Genomic DNA, 20,855 nt, shown 5'->3' with positions numbered 1-20,855 from the left:
TTTGAGGCAATCTTACATCATCCTTCTTGCTAAATAGTGACATCATGATTGTGCAGATGCATAGCGTTCACGGACCCATTTCTTCCAAGTAGACCACAATAGCTCGATAATATTGATATTTTGTCACTGTCATGGCCAAGGGAGATTCGACAACTCATCCTCACGCTCATAAAACTAATCCTGAGCGATGCGAGCTGTGTGTGTGTGTGGGGGGGGGGGGGGGGGAGGGGACATAACCTCTTAGAACACAGAGTCACCTGTAAGGAAAAAACACTGTAAGGTGGGGATGGCTCTGATCGGCCAAAATGGTTACATAAACACAAAAAAACTTTGAGGCTACATAGTCCTTGGCAGTAATGCGACATTGTAGAGCGACTATGGGGCCATGCAATAACTCTACGCCGTCCGGTGTGCCCGAGCGGTTCTAGGCGCTTCAGTCTGGAATCGCGTGACTGCTGCGGTCACAGGTTCGAATCCTGCCTCGAGCATGGATGCGTGTGATGTCCTTAGGTTAGTTAGGTTTATGTAGTTCTAAGTTCTAGGGGACCAATGACCTGAGATGTTAAGTCCCATAGTGCTCAGAGCCATTTGAACCATTTTGAATAACTCTACATGGCTGCCCAAATGACCAATGAACTGGCGCCACGTTTCAATCATTGGATGTGAACTCTGACAGAAGTTCGAAACAGTGTCAAACAAGACTCCTGTGCCAAAATGACTTTTCTCCATTGCTCCATGATCCAGGTTTTATGACTGTAGATCACATTTTTTTTCCTGTTACCGGCATTTGCATAACTACTGTGTGTCCTTGAATTCCAGCTTGTCCAACAAGTCCCTCCTTCTGGAGCACACTCCTTGTTGTTTTGGTGCTGACAGGGTTCGCGAGTGCTGCAGTGATTTCAACAGCTGTAGTCCTATTTTTTGTCACCGCAATTCTCTTCAATGACCATCCGTCATGATCACTCGACACACACTTTTGTCCACTTATATGAGTGTGTGAGATCAGTTTTTTCGGACATGCCCAAAAGGACAGACACAACGCGGAATCTGCAGCTGGGTAATGGATCCAACTTCTTCATTGCGGTCGCACAAATACTCCGACGTCCTGTGTGAATCTCACAGAGCGAACGTGAAGGGAATGGACAGAAACTGCAGACAGGTGGCGCTCGATGGGATCGGCTGTGAGGCGGGCCGAGGTAGTCCGTGCGGTTGTGATAACATTGTGTCCTGGATGGCGCAGTGGTTAACACACCTGCGTAGTAAGCTTGAGATCCCGGGTTCGAATACCGGTCCGGTGCACACTTTCACTCATCGCCACTCGTTCTGCGTAATGTCTTGATGTAGCTGGCAGCAGTGATACCCTCCATTTCTTCCCCACTCCACCTTCATCCACGTTATGACTCAGTGGATGTTGTTTTTCCGGGTTCCTTGTACGTGGCGTAAATCTTTGATATGGTGCCTCTTGAAACACTTTGGCTCCTCTGGCTACGGAACCATCCACCTTTGTATTGTATTGTATTGTACGAAACTGGTGACGTAGAAACGACGGAGAGGCTTGGTCCCCGTCATAGCCCTCAGTGGTTCACAACCCCACAACAGGCTACAGCAGTCCACTCACCCCACCGCCACCCCACACCGAACCTAGGGTTATTGTGCGGTTCGGCCCCCAATGGACCCCACAGGAAACGTCTCACACCAGACGAGTGTAACCCCAATGTTTTCTTGGTACAGTGATCATGATGTACGCATACGTGGAGAAAGTGTTTGCGCAGCAATCGCCGACATGGTGTAAGTGAGGCGGAATAAGGGGAACCATCCAGCATTCGCCGAACCAGATGGAAAACCGCCTTAAAAATCGTCCACAGGCTGGCCAGCACATCGGATCTCGACACTAATCCGCCGGGCGGATTCGTGCCAGGGATCGGCATGCCTTCCCCCCCCCAGAAAGCAGTGTGTTAGCCCGCATGGCTAACCGGGTGGGCTAGCACCCACCATACGGGACTACCATAGTGTGGTGCTGGTAGATTTGCTCGTAAAGGACAAATCATCACAACGATGTACTATGAAATCTCTTGACGAGTTTATGGAATTCTTTAAAGATGAAGCAAGGAACTGTCCATGGGGCTGACAATACCTCAGCCCGTGCTACACAGGACACAGCCTAACACACTCCTCTCTTCCCCCATAAAATTTTGTTTCAATCCCCCCCTTCCCCCTTATTCTCCTCATACTCAGGAACTTATTTATCATTCCTCAGATTCAGAAACCAATGCATGGCAAACTTTTCTAGAACGACGACAAGGTGCTTCTCGAAGTGGAATTTTTCCTGAACAGCTGATATGCAGACTTCTGCAACCAAGTTATTTGCCAAGCCATCCATCATTAGTGATGATGCGTCGCACTTGAGTCTCTAGAGAATGACTCGTACCATCATCAAGCTTAATGTTTGCAGCTTTTTTTTCTTTCAAGATGATAGTAAACCGTGATTACCCTACTTTTAAAATATGGTGACACTACAGTCTACTTTAATGGACTTCCCAAATGGCTCATGGTGAATAGCTAATAGCATTGAATTTTTCTGTGACTAATTTCGTACAAAAGGAACTACAATCTGGATCATGCTTTACAAGGTAATTTTTGGTACACCCATATTACTTTATTAAGCATTAGATGTCAACAAATCCCTTGAATGGATCGACAAATTAGACATTAATTTATAGACTTTTTTAATTATAAATTACGAAATTAAAATATTTTTGTAAAATTATGTAATCCACAACTGTTAGTCGCTGTTCATGTGTAATGCCATACGCTAAATAAATAAACGTCAACAAAAATGTGGACAGATCTTGTCATACATCAGTTCTGTGAATAACTAAGTAATGCAGGAATCTTGGCTCTATATATTCTACTTTGATTATTTTTGTAAGTCAGAACTGTGTTCTCGATCTGGATTCAAATGCAGACATTTCCCTTCCCTCTGTCAGCAATGATCATGACATCTTGTCCTCTGGCAACCGCAAAATAACTGCATTCAGAAGGACTTGATGACGTCAACTAACATTTATCTTGTATGTCTGAAGGACATTTGCATCGAACTGCACATAATCTGTAAGATACACGCTGCAACAGCTGTATTTCATCCGAAAGCAGAAGTAAAATTGGCGAGCAAAACATTGTTTCTTGCTGTGCGGGAATCATAGCAACGTTGCGAATGCTGGACGTGGACACTCAGCGACATGTAAAGTTTTGCATCGGAAGCGTGCTTGGGTAACCGAAGTGGTTGAGGTGACCGCTCACGATATGTAGGAAGTCCAGGTTCGAATCTGCGTCCGGTACAAATTTTCGTGTGTTTCTAGTAAATGGTACAGCTCATGTATAATAGTATTGGCAAATTGCGAATACATTTCATGTACATAAAGTTATTAGTGTTTTCTGTTTCCTGTTCGCATCTAGCCATTTTTATGTAAATGACTCTGTGCAGTCACTTTTAACAGTTTCACTGACGTTCTTTTAAAGTCTGCTCTGCTCTTCATCTGTTCCCAAACGTCTCTGCAAAGCAGCTCAAGATAAGACTAAACATCTCTACTTAATACAGTTTGTTCGTCTATTGATAGCTGTTACCAGATCATGGAAGTATTGCACCGATCTGCCTACGCTGGCTCACACTGGTGGCAGTTTGAGATTCGGGTGTAGAGGAGATCCCACATGGCCCCTCCAATTCCCCTCTGTACCCCCCCCCCCCCCCCCCCACTTTACAGCACACAAAATACTAAACGAACATAGCAAGACACAAACTTTCCTTTCTCGTTAATCAAATTGGGTCTATGACAGTTTGAGGTATCTCTGGTTATTTCTCAGTGTAGATAATACTGGATAAGAATTCAGGATTACGTGATATCGCCGGCCGAGCGGTTCTAGGCGCTACAGTCTGGAATCGCGCGGCCGATACGGTCGCAGGTCCGAATCCTGCCTCGGGCATGGATGTGTGTGATGTCCTTATGTTAGTTAGGTGTAAGTAGTTCTAAGTTCTGGGGGACTGATGACCTCAGAAGTTAAGTCCCATAGTGCTTAGAGCCATTTGAACCATTTTTTTACATGATGTCCATCGTGGGTGGTAAAGGGCAGACTCCACTACGGCACTATCACACATTCCTGGAGAGTTACGATACTTCTGGGAGATATATTTCCGCTTCACATATGCTTCATCTTCGGATCCTCGAATGTACATCTAGTTTTTGTAAGGGAGGAAGTGTCTGCATGGTGGCGCAACCATGAGAAACTCTACATTCTATTTCTCCTTGACCAAAAAGAACAGTCTCGTTTATATCCTGTGCTAGCCTCTTCCTTGTGGGTCTTCCAGCTTACACATTCGATACATATGCTGAACACACCTCCTCCTCTCCCTTTCTGTGTCGATCTCTTCCTCCTTGTGCTGTCCATCTAATCCTCCCACCCACATCTTTCTATCTCCTCCTCACCACTCTCTCTGTCTCTTCATGTTCTGCTCCTCTTTCTCCTCTCTTTGCCTATTTCCCACACCCCCTCTCTTTGAACATATCTTCCACTCCCTCCCTCTGACAATATCCTCCTCCCCCCTCTCTCTTTCTATCTCCACCTTCCCCTCTTCCTTTCCCACCTGCTCACCATCGCTTTACATGTTCCACCTGCCTCGGTTACCTCTCTCTCCTCCCCTCTCCCTGTCCATTCTTCCTCCCCTTCACTCTGCCCATCTACACCTCTATCCATCTCAACCCGTCCCTAGTCATATTCATCAGCATAAGTAGCCCCTGAAATACAATTCAATAAAGCAGGTTCATACTACTCACACCTGCCATGCAAGGCAGGCTACATATCAGGAGCTCTAAAATCATTTATTTGCCTCTGACAGATAAGTGACCACGCAGATAATGCGATAAAGTGGGCCAATACCACTCCAACACAAGACCTGTCATGCAGGGGAGACTACATGTCTGAGTCTGGAGATGCCCTTCAAATGGCTGCCCTGCCATTTACCTTTATTTGGCAGAACGATACTGTTTCCATGCAACATACCTGTCATGCAGGGCAGCCTGTATGCCAGCGGCTGGAAAAACACATTTTTGCCCTGTATCTGGGATTATTGGAGCTGGGAGGTTATAATCCCCACAGTGCTGATACTCATGGCACTTGCTGTTTCTCTACCAAATTTGGCTCAGATCGATCCAGGGGTTTGGAAGGGGATTCTGGACTCATACACAGCTTTATACATATAACAACAGTACTGGAAACAGGTAACAGTTACAATGAGGGTCAGTTCCCTTGAAGGTGGTAGGTTACCTGGGGATGTTGAGCACCTCGTTAAGTGCCCACGACAGTGAGGCCTCAGTGATGTTGCTGATGGCGAGTGTGATGGCGTAGCCCTGCCTCTGGGCCTGCGCCATGTTGAGCAGCTGGTCGCCAAACACAGGGATCCCCACCAGCGGCACCCCCCTGGCCGTGGCCTCCTGCGTGCTCAGCAGGCCACCGTGTGTTATGAACACCCGCACGTTCTTGTGTGCTGGAAAATAAGGCATGTATTGGTTACAGCCTCCAAATTTTGTAGAACATTAAACATATTTTGTAACCAGTAGTTTCATTCTTAAATGTTGATTTCTAATATGATAGAATAGTGACTGATAGTGTCCATAATTTTCATTTTTTCACTATTACAGCATTGTTTAATTTTCTAATAATGGTTTACATTATGTTATGAAGAGGGGATTTCTGTCCGTTCCTCCCTAATTATTCTGACTGGTGGATAAAGAGAGTAGGGCGCATTGACTCACCTCTGACATTGAAGATCTGATGAGAAAAAGCAATAATACCACTGTCCAGTGCGAATCTGGATGCTGTATGAGGACTTATGCACATGGGATGCTGTGTGGATAGTACATAAACGCAGCAGAGACGAACTGAGGATTGTTCTAATGTCGGGGATGCAGGCAGCAAATGGGGAAACCTACTTGTATAACTGACTTTGAAAAAGGGGTGATTGTTGTGGCACAGAGCCTGGGAAGAAGCATTTCTGAAATGGTGAACCCGATCGACTACTCACATGTTACTGTCGTGAGTATTTGTTCTGGAGAACACCTTTTTTTTTAACATCGGTTTCTGTAGTAGAAAACTCCCATATGTCCCATTGTTGACTCAACGAAATTGTCAATTACAGCTGCAAACGTCATGGGATTGTCGAGATTGGATCTTGGGTCAATGTAAACGTGTCGCGTCTTTGGACGAATCACCTTTCTCTTTACAGCAATTCGGTGGTGATGTACAGGTGCACCACCATCCAGGTGGACGGCCAATCGTAACATCTACTGTGTCATGAGTGCAGCCTGGTTGGGGTCAGTGTTAGCTACGTCAGACATTTACCCCAGTTTCCCTGAGACCTGTGGACACCGTGGATACCATTTTTGACCGCCTGCATCCCTTGATCCTTGATGTCATCCCTGATGGCGATGATATCTTTTATTGGATCATCCGTCAATGTCACTAGGCCAGAATCGTGTTGCAGTCGGTTGAGGAGCGGGACAGAGATGTCTTTGTCGCAAGATTGGCCTGATCTGAACCTGATGGAACAGGTGTGGGAGGCTACCGAGCACGAATTCGACACCCACAAACCACCATCCCATGATTTACGACAACGCCCTGTGTGGGGACATCTATGTCTACATAAATGCTTAATCCAAACTAACTGGGAGTAGACCTTGTTCGGATTACCGATTTGTTCGCATTAGCCGGAATTACGGCGACGAGTTTCTAGAATGAAGTATACCAAGCAGATAACTAGGTACACCATTGTAACAAATGGGAACAAGCGTGGAAACAATGGCTCACTCTCACTCACTGCCCTTGTTGTTGTGCATTGTTGAGTCATTTGTAGTGTCTGAGGTCAGTACACTGCCAGTTGGCTAGCAAAGCGCTTGGTTATGCTAGTTATCGATCGCTGGCACGCGTAACAGTTGTACTGTATTCGTTCAGGTGTAGTGGTGTACGTATTTTCGTCATGAGAAAACGGAAACATACAACGTTAACTCTCAAAGAAATACTGAATGCTTTGAAGCGGGTAGACAAAGGTGAGAATGTATCTAAACTGGCAACGGAACTGGGTGTTGGTAAAGCAACCATTTGTGATTGGAAGAAGAACAGAGTGAAGTTTGAACAGCCCTGTGCAACGTCTTAGGGAAAACACTCGAAATTCGGCAGAGTTTGAAAAGTCCCAGTACGATAAAGTGGATCAAGCTCTTTTCCTTTGAAATTTTTTTTGTTTTTAAAATTCAGTCTTAAACACACCACGTATGTTATCAGAACATAGGTGACCGGTTTCGGTCATATCACATATGGATCTGATGATGGTCATATGACCGAAACCGGTCAGTATGTTCTGATAACATACGTGGTGTGATTAAGACTGTATTTTAAAAACAAAAAATTTAAAAAAAAATTTTAATCACTGTCCAAAAATGTTTATTAAAATTGTTCTTTTCCTTTGGTTTACGCAGGAAAGAGAAAGGGGAACTCCTTTGAGTGGAGCACTGGTTCAGGAGAAGGCTGTTTATCTGAACAAGTTAATGAATGGTGATGAGTCTTTTAGTGCGAGTACAAGTTGGTTGGACAGATTAAATAATCGTGTATGGAATCCGTCAGCTAACAATCAGTAGAGAGGAGCTTTCCTCTGACCGTGATGCAGCGAAGGAATACTTAAGTGGGTTTGAAAAAATGATAAGAGAGGGAAAGTATTCTCCCCGACAAATTTGTAACGCTGACGAGACTGGGCAAAGATCGTGTGACTTTATTAGCGTGCAGTAACGCTGATGGTAATCACAAGCTGCCTTTAACGCTGATCGGCAAATCTGCTAGGCCCAGAGCTTTTAAAAACTGAAACATGAAGTCCCTGCCCGTATATTATCACAACCAGAAAAAAGCATGGATGGATGGTAAGCCGTTCAAAGAATGGTTTCACGGCCAGTTTGTTCCCTTTTTTCGACGATTTTCTAAGGAAAATCATTTGTCTCCCCGTGCAATCCTTTTGATTGATAACGCGCCATCTCGCCCCAGCACTGAGGCATTACGTGATGGAGAAATTGTAGTGAAGGTTTTGCCGCCGAGTGTTACACCACTTCTACAGCCGATGGACGCGGTCGTGCTGCAAACATTAAAACTGATTCACAGAAAACAATTTTTAAGAATGCTGATCCAAGATGATAGCATTCCTTTAGTGGACAAAACAAAACAAAAAAGACCAATGTGAAGGACGTTGTTTATTGGCAGGCAGAATATTTCAGAAAATACTCTGAGGAAATCGTGGAGAAAACTCTTGAATTTTAGGACAACCTAGTTGAAAATGAAGAGGAAAATCTACTACAAATGATACAGACAATCCCTGAATGTGAAGAAGCTAGTAAGGAGAGGTAGACGAGTGGATGGCAGCGGATGGGGCGTGTGTGGAGCACCTTACTGACGCTGATTTAGTTGCTGCAGTGACTCAAGACCAGGAAGAAGTGGACCGCTGTGGCGGAAGTGACAATGAGCCTGAAAGCGACGAAGGAGAGCTGGTGCCTCGCAGTGACGCAGCAGAAGCCCTTGACCTCGCGCTACGTTATTTGGAGCAACAGTCCACTACTACACCTGCTGATTTGATGTTTATGAGACGATGGCGCAACTATGCTTCATATAACAGACTGTCTTCACTACGCCCAAAAATAATGACTGAGTTTTTGTCATCTGAAAAGTAGGGATAAAATGTCCACTGTATTTTAGTAAGTTTAACAGCTTTTCTATAATTGTTATGCATTGTTTAAACCTAATATTTTCTTGCCAGTTTTTCTGATACATGTGACGGTACATCACATGAATGGACATTTGGAGAAAGGGAAAGGAAGTTTTTGTTATGAGACGTGTGAATTATAAATTATTTCAAGACTGTGTACGTGTGCGTGATCTATAACAAATAGTAAAGAACGTAAGTTATTATTATCAAAACACAAATATCGATGTAATTAACAAAACACAGTTTTTTTGGTATAATCTCTCTGTAACATAGGCCATGAAGATCAGAGACAATACTTTGATTGAACTAGCTCTCCTGTTTTTTTCGTCTAGCGGTAGGCCGCCATTGTAGTGCTGTCTGATAATTAACGTAAGTTTTATCTGTATTTTGAAAAATATAATAGAAATTGTCATTAGAAAGTGTGTATTGTTGACTTAGTTGTCACCTCTCATGATTGCAACCCTTAATTATAATTAACAAAGTTTTTACAGAACTTCGCAATACAGGTAGCTCATCTCCCCTAGCAGGATTTAGTCGGCCATTACGCTGACTGTATCATTTAATTAAAATATCATGTCATAATATTAAATGTAAATGCGAGAGACTTCTCAATCTTGATCCTTCATTAATTTCAAAGTTAAAAAGAGTAAAAATAGATTTCGTTTATTAATATTTAGAATACTGATTGAGTTCAGTATGTTTCATTTTGGCCGCCTAACGGCAGACGAGATTCTCTCCAGTTTTGCCTTGCAAATAATGAAAAAGAAAGATTAAAAAATCATTACATTACGCAATATCTCAGTAATCTTTGTGTAATTTGGTACATAAATAACCAGTAACCCCTGAGACCCATATTAATAATTACAGTTTGCGTAAGAATATGCATATTTTCTTTTCTAAATAGCAGCGCTCACGCAAACTATTTATTAGAAGGCGGTGAGTCGCGCGCTGTGTTTAAAAAATATTATATCGTGCGTACTTCGGGACAGCCGATGTCCGTACGAGTGTTATCGCGGTATAAGTTAATTATACGTGACGTACCGTGACAATGTTTACGGTAGTGCGTAAATTAAAATAGTGTGTATGTGCAGCAGCTTATCGCACAGTTTTCCATACTTAGACTAACATTTTTCATGTCCGGATTAACCGAACGTTCCGATTACCGGGGTCCGGATTAGCGGGACTCTGCTGTATTCCACAAGGTCCCGTACGGTTCGTGGCGCAGAGTAACCCGTTCTACTCCTAGTCATTCCCTCCGCTGTTCCACTCGCAAATAGATCGAGGGAATAATGACTGTCTGTACGCCTCCGAATGGGCCTTAATTTCTCGTATCTTATGTTCGTGGCCCTTACCCGCGATGTACGTTGGCGGGAGCAGAATCGTTCGGCGGTCAGTTTCAAATGCCGGTTCTCTAAATTTTCGTAATGGTGTTTACCCCCCAAAAAACTCCGCTTTCCCTCCAGGGATTCCCATTTGAGTTCCGGAAGCATCTCCGTAACACTTATGTGTTGTTCAAACCTTCCGGTAACAAATCCAGCAGTCCGCCTCTGAACTGCTTCGATGTCTTCCTTCAATTCGACCTGATACGGATCCCAAACACTTGAGCAATACTCAAGAATAGGTCGAACCAACGTCCTATATGTGATCTCCTTCACAGGTGAGCCATTCTTTCCTAAAATTCTCCCAAGAATCCGAAGTCGACCATTCACATTCCCTACCACAGTTTTCACATGCTAGTTCCATCTCAAATCGCTTTGCAACTTTACACCAGATATTTAAACCACGTGACTGTGTCAAACAGGACGCTAGAAATACTGTATCCGAATAGTACAGATTTGTTCTTCCTTATTACATTTTTCCACATTTAGGGCTAACTGGCACTCGTTGCACCAACAGGAAGTTTTTTCTAAGTCTTCTTGTATCTTCCTACAGTCCCTCGACTTTGACACCTTACCGTACACCACGGCATCACCAGCAAACAACCACAGATTGCTGCCCATTCTGTCTGCCAAATCATTTATGTATAGAGAGGACAACAGCGGACCTAGCACTCTTCCCTGGGGCACTCCTGACGATACCCTTGTCTTTGATGAACACTCGCCATCGAGGACTACATCCTGAGTTCTATTATTATGAAGTCTTCTAGTCACTCACATATCTGCGAACTTGTTTCATATGCTCGTATCTTTGTTAACAGCCTGTAATAGGGCACTGTGTCAAATGCTTTCTGGAAATCTAGAAATATGGAACCTGCCTGATGCTCTTCATCCATAGTTCTCAGTACATCGTGTGAGAAAAGGACAAGCTGAGTTTCGCGAGAGCGATGCTTTCTAAAACCATACTGATTTATGGACGTAACCTTCTCAGACTCAAGAAAATTTATTATATTCGAACTGAGAATATGTTCAAGGACTCTGCAGCAGACAGAAGTTAGGGATATTGGTCTGTAATTGTGCGGGTCCGTTCTTTTACCGTTTTTATACAGGGTGTAAATTTTAAGTTGACAAACCAGAATAACTCGAAAAATAAGCTTCAAATGAAAAATTCTGCAGAATCCAAACCTGATTATTTTCGAGGGGGACATCTGCTGGTGATAAAATTAGCCCGCCACCCCAGCCTCCTGGGGGTGGAGCGGGAGGCAACTTTAAAATTTCAAATAGGAACCCCCATTTTTTATTTCGGAATCAGATTCTGCATAAAAAACTACGTACATTTCGTCTTAAATGTTTCTTTTGATTCTTGGTAGTTAGCGCTGTAACTCAAGAAAATGCATGTTCTCATTTTTGGGTGGAAAATGGTAACGAATAAATAAAAAATACTTATTTACTTCGTAAATTTTGATTCGCTACAACTAAAACTCTCCCTTTCCCCACAGTGTGGAGTCTGAGAGAGAGGAATTAGAGTTTTACAAATGTTAACCCAAATATTAATTTTTTCCGCAGTTTCGGATAAGTTTGGGTCAACATTTGTAAAACTCTAATTCCTCTCTCTCAAACCCCACCCTATGGGGAGAGGGAGAGTTTTAGCTATAGCGAATCAAAATTTACGAAGTAAATAAGTATTTTTTATTTATGCATAACCATTTTCCACGCAAAAATGAGAACATGGATTTTCCTGAATTACAGCGCCACCTACCAAGAATCAAAACAAATATTTAATACGAAATGTACGTAGTTACTTATGAACAGTCTGATTCTGCAATAAAAAATGGGGGTTCCCATTTGAAATTTTAAAGTTGCCTCACGCCCCACCCCCAGGGGGCTGGGGTGGCGGGCTAATTTTAGCACCTACAGATGTCCCCCTCGAATATAATCAGCTTTGGATTCTACAGATTTTTTCGTTTGAAGCTTATTTTTCGAGTTATTCTGGTTTGTCACCTTAACATTTACACCCTGCATACTGGAGTCATCTGCGTCTTTTTCCAATCGCTTGAAACTTCGTGCTGTGCGGGAGATTCACGATAAATGCAAGCTACGTAAGGGGCCAGTGCCGTAGAGTCCTCTTTGTGAAATCGAACGAGGGCTCCATCTGGACCTGGTGATTTATTTACTTTTAAATCTTCCAATTGTTTGTCTAGGCCAGGGATGCTTATTGCTATGCCGTCCATACGGGAGTCTGTTCGATGATCAAACGACGGTACGTTTGTATGATTCTCCTGCGTGAACGGTTTCTTGGACTTGCAATTTCAAACTTCGGCTATAGTTTTGCTGTCTTCAACTGCCACAGCAGTCTGGTGAACAAGGGACTGAATGGAAGCCTTAGACCCGCTTACCGATTTTACACATGACCAGAATTTTCTCGGGTTCTCTGGCAGATCTTTTTCTAACGTGTGGCGGTGGTAGTAGTTGTACGCTTCGCGCACAGAGCTTTTCACAGGCGCTCGAATGTCTCCTAACCTCCGCTTGTCGTCATTTATGCGTTCCCTTTTACATCAAGAGTGCAACAGCCTCTGCTTCCTGTTCTTTCTATCCTTTATCCAGGCACTTAAGTCTCCAGATCACGATTTACAGTCCGCTTAAACTACGCCCACACTTCCTCTGCATCCATCTTAGTGCAACCAAGTGTTGCCAATTCATTGCCTAAGTGAGATGCTACATCTACTGCCTCATATCTCTGGAAATATATCAGGTACTTGTCGAAGCCAAGTGAGACAGAATTCCTATTGTATTGCGTTCCAAAAGTGGACCAACACTTTATGAATCAGGTGTTTGCAATATTTTGGATCGTCAGCACGTCACATAAAGCACGTCACATAAAGATAAGAGTATTCTTCAAAGAGGCGACTGCCCCCATAGACGATGCTCCTAACGCACACTTGTACGGTGTTACTCAAGTCGGATGCAGCCACTTGACGGAACAAATTTTCGGCGTTGACATAGGCACGGGATGTGATGGTGCAGATTTCCACTTCAAACTGTGTGAGAGTTATTAGAACTGAAGTCTAGACTCTCCGCACAGTTTGTGAATCGAGGATGTTTGACAGAGTCGGTGGTGATTCCTCTTTGGCGTAGCGCCCTTCATATCGCCGACTCCCATACTGTTATTGGTGAGCACTAGGCTTGTATCAGCACGGCGTTTCTTTCCCTCCATTCCTTTTATCAGTGCCGCCGAGAACGCTGATACTCTGAAATCCGCAAGCGATCACAATGACCTACACTTAACACGTGTGTACTTATAGCAAAATTTATGCAGCTGGTCTGGACAGGCGCCATTGTGTAAGAATAGTGGAAACGTTTCTGATTAGGCACTTGTACCCACTCCTCTTTTTATTGGACTGAATGCATGGGGCAATATTCGAAATTAAGATGTTTTACGTGTTTGGAATATATTAATCAATATAATTAATTCCAGAATGAGATTTTCACTCTGCTGGTGCTAAAATTAGCCCACCAACCGTTGATGAAAGACTTTATTCGACAATATTCCACATGTTTGATACTTTTAACACCACATTTCCTATACACAGTTAACACAAACAATTTCCTGTTCACAATCAACACATACTCATATGTCGTTCATGTCAGAAATGTTTTTTTCAATACAGTATAACTCCACCTGCAACTAATCGTCAACATTAGTAATGTAACATTCCATATTTCTTCCCTTGACAACTCAAGGATAGCTATAACGTTCCAAGTGCTAAATCAGCTGTTCTAAACCAGCGCTTAATTTCTAAAATCTTATGTGCTGGAACGCATATGCATCTCTTCAACCATACAACCCCCCCCCCCCCCTTTCCGCGCAACCATAAAAATCATAAGTTTCGACTGTTTGAAACTTGCATTAAAACTTACAATGAGAAATTTTTTTACACAGTACTGTTCTGAAATTCACGTATTTAAAACATTATTTCTATAATCGAAACGGTAAACTACAAGATTTCGTGAAAGCACTTTCACAGATGCTCATGTAAAGTGGTGTCACCGCCAGACACCACACTTGCTAGGTGGTAGCCTTTAAATCGGCCGCGGTCCGTTAGTATACGTCGGACCCGCGTGTCGCCACTATCAGTGATTGCAGACCGAGCGCCGCCACACGGCAGGTCTAGTCTAGAGAGACTCCCTAGCACTCGCCCCAGTTGTACAGCCGACTTTGCTAGCGATGGTTCACCGTCTACATACGCTCTCATTTGCCGAGACGACAATTTAGCATAGTCTTCAGCTACGTCATTTGCTACGACCTAGCAAGGCGCCATATTCAGTTACTATTCTGAACAGATAATATTGTGAATCATGTACCTTCAAAAGCGACGTTCATCATTAATGGATTACAGTTAAGTATCAAACTAGCTACGTCCGCTTTCTGAATTCTAATTCCTTGTCATGTTCCAGACCTCACGTCAGTATAGTCCTTCCTTCCTCCCGCCAGCCTGCTTGAGCTAAAACGCGTGCATTTCGGCCTCCTCTAGTAACACGGTGTTGGCTCTTCAGCCGACACAACATGTTCAACACTCCTTATGTTATTTATTTCTCATTGACACACGTAGTACATGATGCAGGTCAACTTATCTTGGTTACACTGTAAACCCCTCCCATCCCCTACCCCCTCCGCACATACACACACTGTCTCGCCCCACAGCCCTGCCCATCGCATCACGTTGGTTACCCATTTCACAATCTGTGGTGTCGGTGCAGCGGCAAATTATAGTTATATCGAGATTTAAGACGTGTGTACTATTTTAAATCTCCGGTGCCGACTTGTTCCAGAGAGTTACAACAAATCCTGGCAGGTGCTGGAACGCCGTTCCAGCGCTCTCCCGCGGAAATTAAGCCTTTTTCTGAACCAGTTCCAGTACTGGCGTTAAGATGACGACAACATAGTAGATAGTTCTCAGCTAGGTGTGTACTGAATTGAACAAGAAGGAAGAGAGACTTGCGTATCACGTATGCCAACGTACTTTACTCGTTGAATACGCTGGTTCTTGTCAATTCACCGAAGTTAACCAACATTGGTCTTGGCCAGTGTTTGGATTGGTGACTGCCACGTGCTGTTGGCTGATTTCCCTTCGCCTTTACGGCAAATGGAAGGAGGTCTGGTGCGTAGGGTCCTTGACACAAGACTTTGGGCCAACATCCCGGATTAAACTCCAAACCTCTCTGCAGTGTGACACACTTGATGGCACGCACAACGGCCCTTTGTGGTGCTCTTCGAGAGGAGTGAGCTGTCTACTGCCACTGGGTTTTACACTCCCTTCTCTCATCATCATCATCCAACATAAACACGGAACCACACTACACAGAAACCCACCCATTACAGTCACTTACACTTATTAGATACGCTTACGACACACGTCATTCACATTTCGAGAAGCACCAGCGCCACTGTGCTCGAAGGACAGAAAAGTCTTTCCAAATAGGTGCCTGAACCTGCCCTTTGGGACGTATGACCCGACAACTTTGGGACCAGCGTTGGCCCAAGGTCGTGACAGTTGAGCTCAGTTGGGGGAGACCAAAGCACTGGATCACAGGCCAGAAATAGGTTGCCCTACTTGTGTGGCTCCCCATATCCAAAGTCGTGTAGCTACTAGGACTCTCTCGTCCCATTGTATCCGTGAGTACATCCATTCGGATAAGGCCACCGACGCCTGATTCGTAAGTCGTACATAGTAAATCGATAATGTTGAGTTTTCCTGTCGACTACCACAGATTATAGAAGCAAATAATCACTCAGGAAAATGGTGTCTAAGGGTAGCGGTAAGAGATCAGTACAAGGACTATACCTGAAGTTTCAGTTATCACGACGAAAAAAAAAGAGAAAATAGAGCTTCAAATATTAGTGTTTGTGATGTTGTTAGTCCTGATCTACCGGGTGGTTATAATTAACGTTTCCCTACTTAACACGTTATAACACGAAAACTAATTAGCATACAGGTACCAAACGTGGTAGCATTAATGTCCAAAGTATGGGGTGCATGATTTCCATGCGTCACAGCGCCACCGTCCAGTTCCAACTATGGCCGCCAAGTGCTGTAATCAGTCATCGTGGTTCACAGTCTGACACACCTGGCCAGTCGCAGTGCATTGGTTGTCGTGTCAACAGGAACTTGGACAAAAGGAGCAGGACATTATTGGTGATGCTCTATTATCAAAAGAACAGTAGTGCTCCAGCTGCACTTCGAGAATATCGCAGGTTGAAAGGATTACAGAAGGGTCCTCTTTCTTCTCCTGCCGTGCAGAGCATGGTGAAGTTCGAATCAACTGGAGAACTGGACGTCGCTCCGGGAATAGGCCGATTGCACCACAGGTGGTTGGTGAGATCGCTGTTGCTATGGCAGACAACGCTGCGCGCAATTCGCGATCGTCAGACAGTCCGCGTGCTGTGTCACGACAGCTGAACATCCCGTGGTGCACTGTACGGAAGGTGCTCCGAACCATTCTGAAATGGTATCCGTACAAGATCCATATCGTACAGCAGCTTGCACCACAGGGCGCTCAATGACGTGTTGACTTCGCTCTCCACTTTCTCGCAAGTATTGATGTTCACGAGGGCTGGTCCTGGACCATCCTATGGGTAGCTGAAGATCATTTTCCTCTGACGGGTGAGACGAACACACAGAATTGCCGAGTGTGGGGATCTTGACATCCCGCCACTGTATGTAAAGTTCCTCTGTATGGTGAACGTGTCACCGTATGGTGTGGCTTCACCGCTACGTTCGTCACTGGCCCATTCTTCTTTGAACAGGTTGGCGCTCGAGGACGAAAGACGTGCAGCGTGACTCGCCAGCGTTACTGCGATATGCTGCTCCAGCATGTCATCCCCGCCTTACAGGAGAGAGACCGGATCTCACTGCTTGTGATTTCTGGTTGTGGGGCTACGTGAAGAACAGCGTCTACCAGGGGAACATCCACACATGTGCTCACATGAAGCGCCGCATATCAGAAGAGGCATACCTATGGACATGCTTCGTTCTGCTGTGCAGAATGCAATCCTCCGCTTTCAGACTCGTCTGCACACTGATGGCCGCCATATTGAGCCCTTTTTGTAGCAGTAATGATACCGGTATGTAATGGTGTGATGAACCGTAGCAGCACAATAAACGTGTTTAAATTGAATTGATTCTGCATTGTGTCTCTTCCCCATGTCCTTGACATTAGTGCTACAAAGTTTGGTCCTCATACGGTAATTAGTTTTTTGTCTTATAACGTGTTAAATAGGGACAGTTTAATTATAATCGCCAGGTATTTACCGGCGAACGAGAGGCAATGTTCCTAGTGATGGGTTACTTGGTGGAAACGTTGGCTGTAGAAGTCTTAATTTCGATTGTTCAGGAGGTGTTCCGCGTCGAACGTCGCTTCGCCGTCATTCAGAAAGTGCCTGAAACGCAGTGGTTCCTTTATCTGAGGAAAAAGGAACGTGTTAAATAGGGACAGTTTAATTATAATCGCCAGGTATTTACCGGTGAACGAGAGGCAATGTTCCTAGTGATGGGTTACTTGGTGGAAACGTTGGCTGTAGAAGTCTGAATTTCGATTGTTCAGGAGGTGTTCCCCGTCGAACGTCGCTTCGCCGTCATTCAGAAAGTGCCTGAAACGCAGTGGTTCCTTTATCTGAGGAAAAAGGAACGTGTTAAATAGGGACAGTTTAATTATAATCGCCAAGTATTTACCGGTGAACGAGAGGCAATGGGTTACTTGGTGGAAACGTTGGCTGTAGAAGTCTGAATTTCGATTGTTCAGGAGGTGTTCCGCGTCGAACGTCGCTTCGCCGTCATTCAGAAAGTGCCTGAAACGTAGTGGTTCCTTTATCTGAGGAAAAAGGAAGACATCGCGGGGTGCTAAGTCAGGACAGGAGAATGATAGCGGTGGCGAGGATGGGGGGGGGGGGGGGGGAAGCAAGATTTGATAGTCGAAAGGAGCAGCATGTGTGAATTCGCCGGCCAGAGTGGCCGAGCGGTTCTAGGCGCTACAGTCTGGTACCGCACGACTGCTACGGTCGCAGGTTCCAATCCTGCCTCGGGCGTGGATGTGTGTCATGTCCTTAGGTTAGTTAGGTTTAAGTAGTTCTAAGTTCTAGGGGACTGACGACCTCAGCAGTTAAGTCCCATAGTTCTCAGAGCCATTTGAACCAATTTGTGTGAATTCGTTCTGCACAACAGAATGAGCCGGAGCGTTGTCTTGGAGGACAATCGCAGCTCACAGCTTCCCACAGCGCTTCGTGTTCACGGCCTCCTGTAGCCTCTTTGGGTCGCGCGGTGTAGCCGCGCGGTTCACGGCGTCTTGTCACGGTCCGCGCGGCTCCCCCCGTCGGAGGTTCGAGTCCTCCCTCGGTCATGGGTGTGTGTGTCGTCCTTAGCGTCAGTTAGTTTAAGTTAGATTCAGTAGCGTGTAAGCTTAGGCACCGATAACCTTCGCAGTTTGCTTCCATAACACCTTACCACAAATTTCCTCTTGGGGAGATTTCGGCAGAGTCCCGCTCTGACGCTTTAGCCATTATAAGCACAACCTGCGAGCACCGCACTGTCGCAGTTCAAATATCGGCTCAACTTCTTCTTGAACGACGGTGGTTCGGTTCGCCTCTTTCGGCTGTGCTGAATCCAAATGCTTCTATTATTTGCTTTGCTCCTTTGCAGACAGTAAAGAGACACCTCATTCTGACAGATACAGCGGCTTTCGGAATATCTCCTGCAGACGAGCTATAACGTGGCTAATTCAGTTTGTTCTAAGAATCATGCACCAATTTACAATTTGATGGTGGGAAACAAAGTGTCGCCTTTAAACTGCCAAACACAAACTAAGTCAGCAAGTAATTAATTAATTCGAAATAAAAGACGAAATTTTAGATGAGCGGCAACAGCATGCACCGTGGTGGCTTCCCCTTTCTGTGTCTCGTGGAGTGTTTGGTACGAGAGGTCGCTGACATCACGAAGGCGAGGATTGCAACACACGACATGTGTTTCTGTGTGCACGTCCTCCCTACTGGCGTTTGGAGTGCCGGTAGTCGCCGTGAACACGGTAAATCTGTTGTGACCGTAGAAAATTTTAATTTTTATTCTTGCTTTTGTGACCATAATAAGAGTCCAGGCTCCATAGACAGACAGACAGCCGACGTTAAGAAATAGTCCACCAGGACGTAGGGACAAGATAAGCGGCGGAGGCTGCCAAGTATGGCTTGCTGATCAAATAACTTAGTGTTTGACTTCCTGCCAAAGGAAGCAGCACGAATCAAACTTCCGCAGTCGAAGACGCAAACACCAGGGCGATAATACAGCGAGAGAGAGTGTCAGACACGTGCGAAAATGACTCGTGTGGAACCAAATTAAGTTGTGTGCAGCTAGAAACGAAAGTGTCTTTTGGAACCGAAGGCATTCTTGCGCAAGCCGACCAATTAGAAACGAGAGTGTCGTGTGGAAGCGTAGGCATTCTTGTGCAATCCGATCAATTAGAAACGAAAGGGTCGTGTGAAACAAATTAACTCGTGTGCACCCAAGTAAATGAGGAACGAAATAAAAGGCCAGGCAGCGGAATAGCTAGAGGCAGAGATTCAGATGCAGATTCAGAGCCAGTGCCGGCAGTTTGGAGATTCCTCAGCGAGACTCCAGCGGGGCCGAGTAGGCCCATAGCAGCCGATACAGCTGATAAAGACTTCGACTACGAGGACACGGTGATAGACTCTGGTGGACACTCAGGAACTGCAGGTCGAGTAGGATTTTTAGAGTTTCACTGGAATAGTGTTGAACAGAGGCTGTCAGTCTTTGTCTCAATTACTTAGAGAGATTTCAGTGCTAACCAAGAACAAGTGATTCCTTTCTGCCTGTTTCTTATATGTACAGGCAATTAGCTTTGAAGTAGCAAGTCCGAATAAATAGACTGAATCTTACTAAGGAGTTTATGGTCCAACACCTCCCATAAGTATATGTGAGAACAAACGTGATAGAAACTAACCAATTTTTTCTGCCTATTGTAATTCTGTAACCTATTTTCAGGAAACTTATTTGCTTCAAACCAAGGAGATTCTCTCCCTCTCATCTCCGATATAAAGGCTGACAGCAATTTATAACTAACTCACTGTCGTTAACGTCCCGATTGCGCTACGCAGTTCGCACTTACTTCATTCTGGCGTAGTGAGGCTGTGCCGGGACGCGACAAATCTATGAATAACGTGTAAAGAAGAAATAGGTCTTTTATTTTTTTTAAAAAAGGATCTAACTGATGCTCACACTTTTTATATGACGTCGTTTGTGTACCTAACATGACTGAGCAGAGTGGTTCTTAGAGACGCTGTGACGCGGACCAGACAGCACTCACCCAGTACGTCGGACTGCGGCAGCCACTTGCCCGTCTTCACGTTGGGCGGTTGACCGGGCAGGGAGTCCGTCTCCCATTTCCACAGGACTCGCTGCTTCAGCTGCGAAAACACCTTCACGAAGGCGGACCTCTTCACCTCTGGCCAGTGAGCACTTTGCACGTTAGAGCCCATACTGAAGTATATCGCCCCGTCTGTGGCCTCGTCCAAAAACTTCTGTATGTCCTGCGGAAGAGGAAAGCTATTTCAGCAGAGCATCTTGATGTTACCACAACTAATGGAAAACTACATGTTTATTGTGATTCATGAGTTTCTCCCGGCG

The 20,855-nt window shown here is 44.8% G+C and overlaps 1 protein-coding gene across 1 annotated transcript in view; it reads right to left on the bottom strand.

Annotated features, from left to right (window-relative positions):
- The window catches only part of LOC124544653 (UDP-glycosyltransferase UGT5-like), a 125,181-nt gene that overhangs the window by 24,453 nt on the left and 79,873 nt on the right, over positions 1 to 20,855 (bottom strand). Inside the window, exons 4-5 of the mRNA XM_047123267.1 lie at positions 20,536 to 20,758; positions 5,320 to 5,539 (exon numbers count right to left, since the gene is read on the bottom strand). Of these exons, the coding sequence (XP_046979223.1) occupies positions 5,320 to 5,539; positions 20,536 to 20,758 (443 nt within the window). The remainder of the gene's footprint in view (positions 1 to 5,319; positions 5,540 to 20,535; positions 20,759 to 20,855) is intronic.

The sequence above is a fragment of the Schistocerca americana genome, chromosome 8, assembly GCF_021461395.2.
Source record: "Schistocerca americana isolate TAMUIC-IGC-003095 chromosome 8, iqSchAmer2.1, whole genome shotgun sequence".
NCBI classification, from domain to species: Eukaryota; Metazoa; Arthropoda; class Insecta; order Orthoptera; family Acrididae; genus Schistocerca; species Schistocerca americana.
The sequence above is the reverse complement of the archived record's forward strand: the minus strand, read 5'-3'. Positions and strand labels throughout refer to the sequence as shown.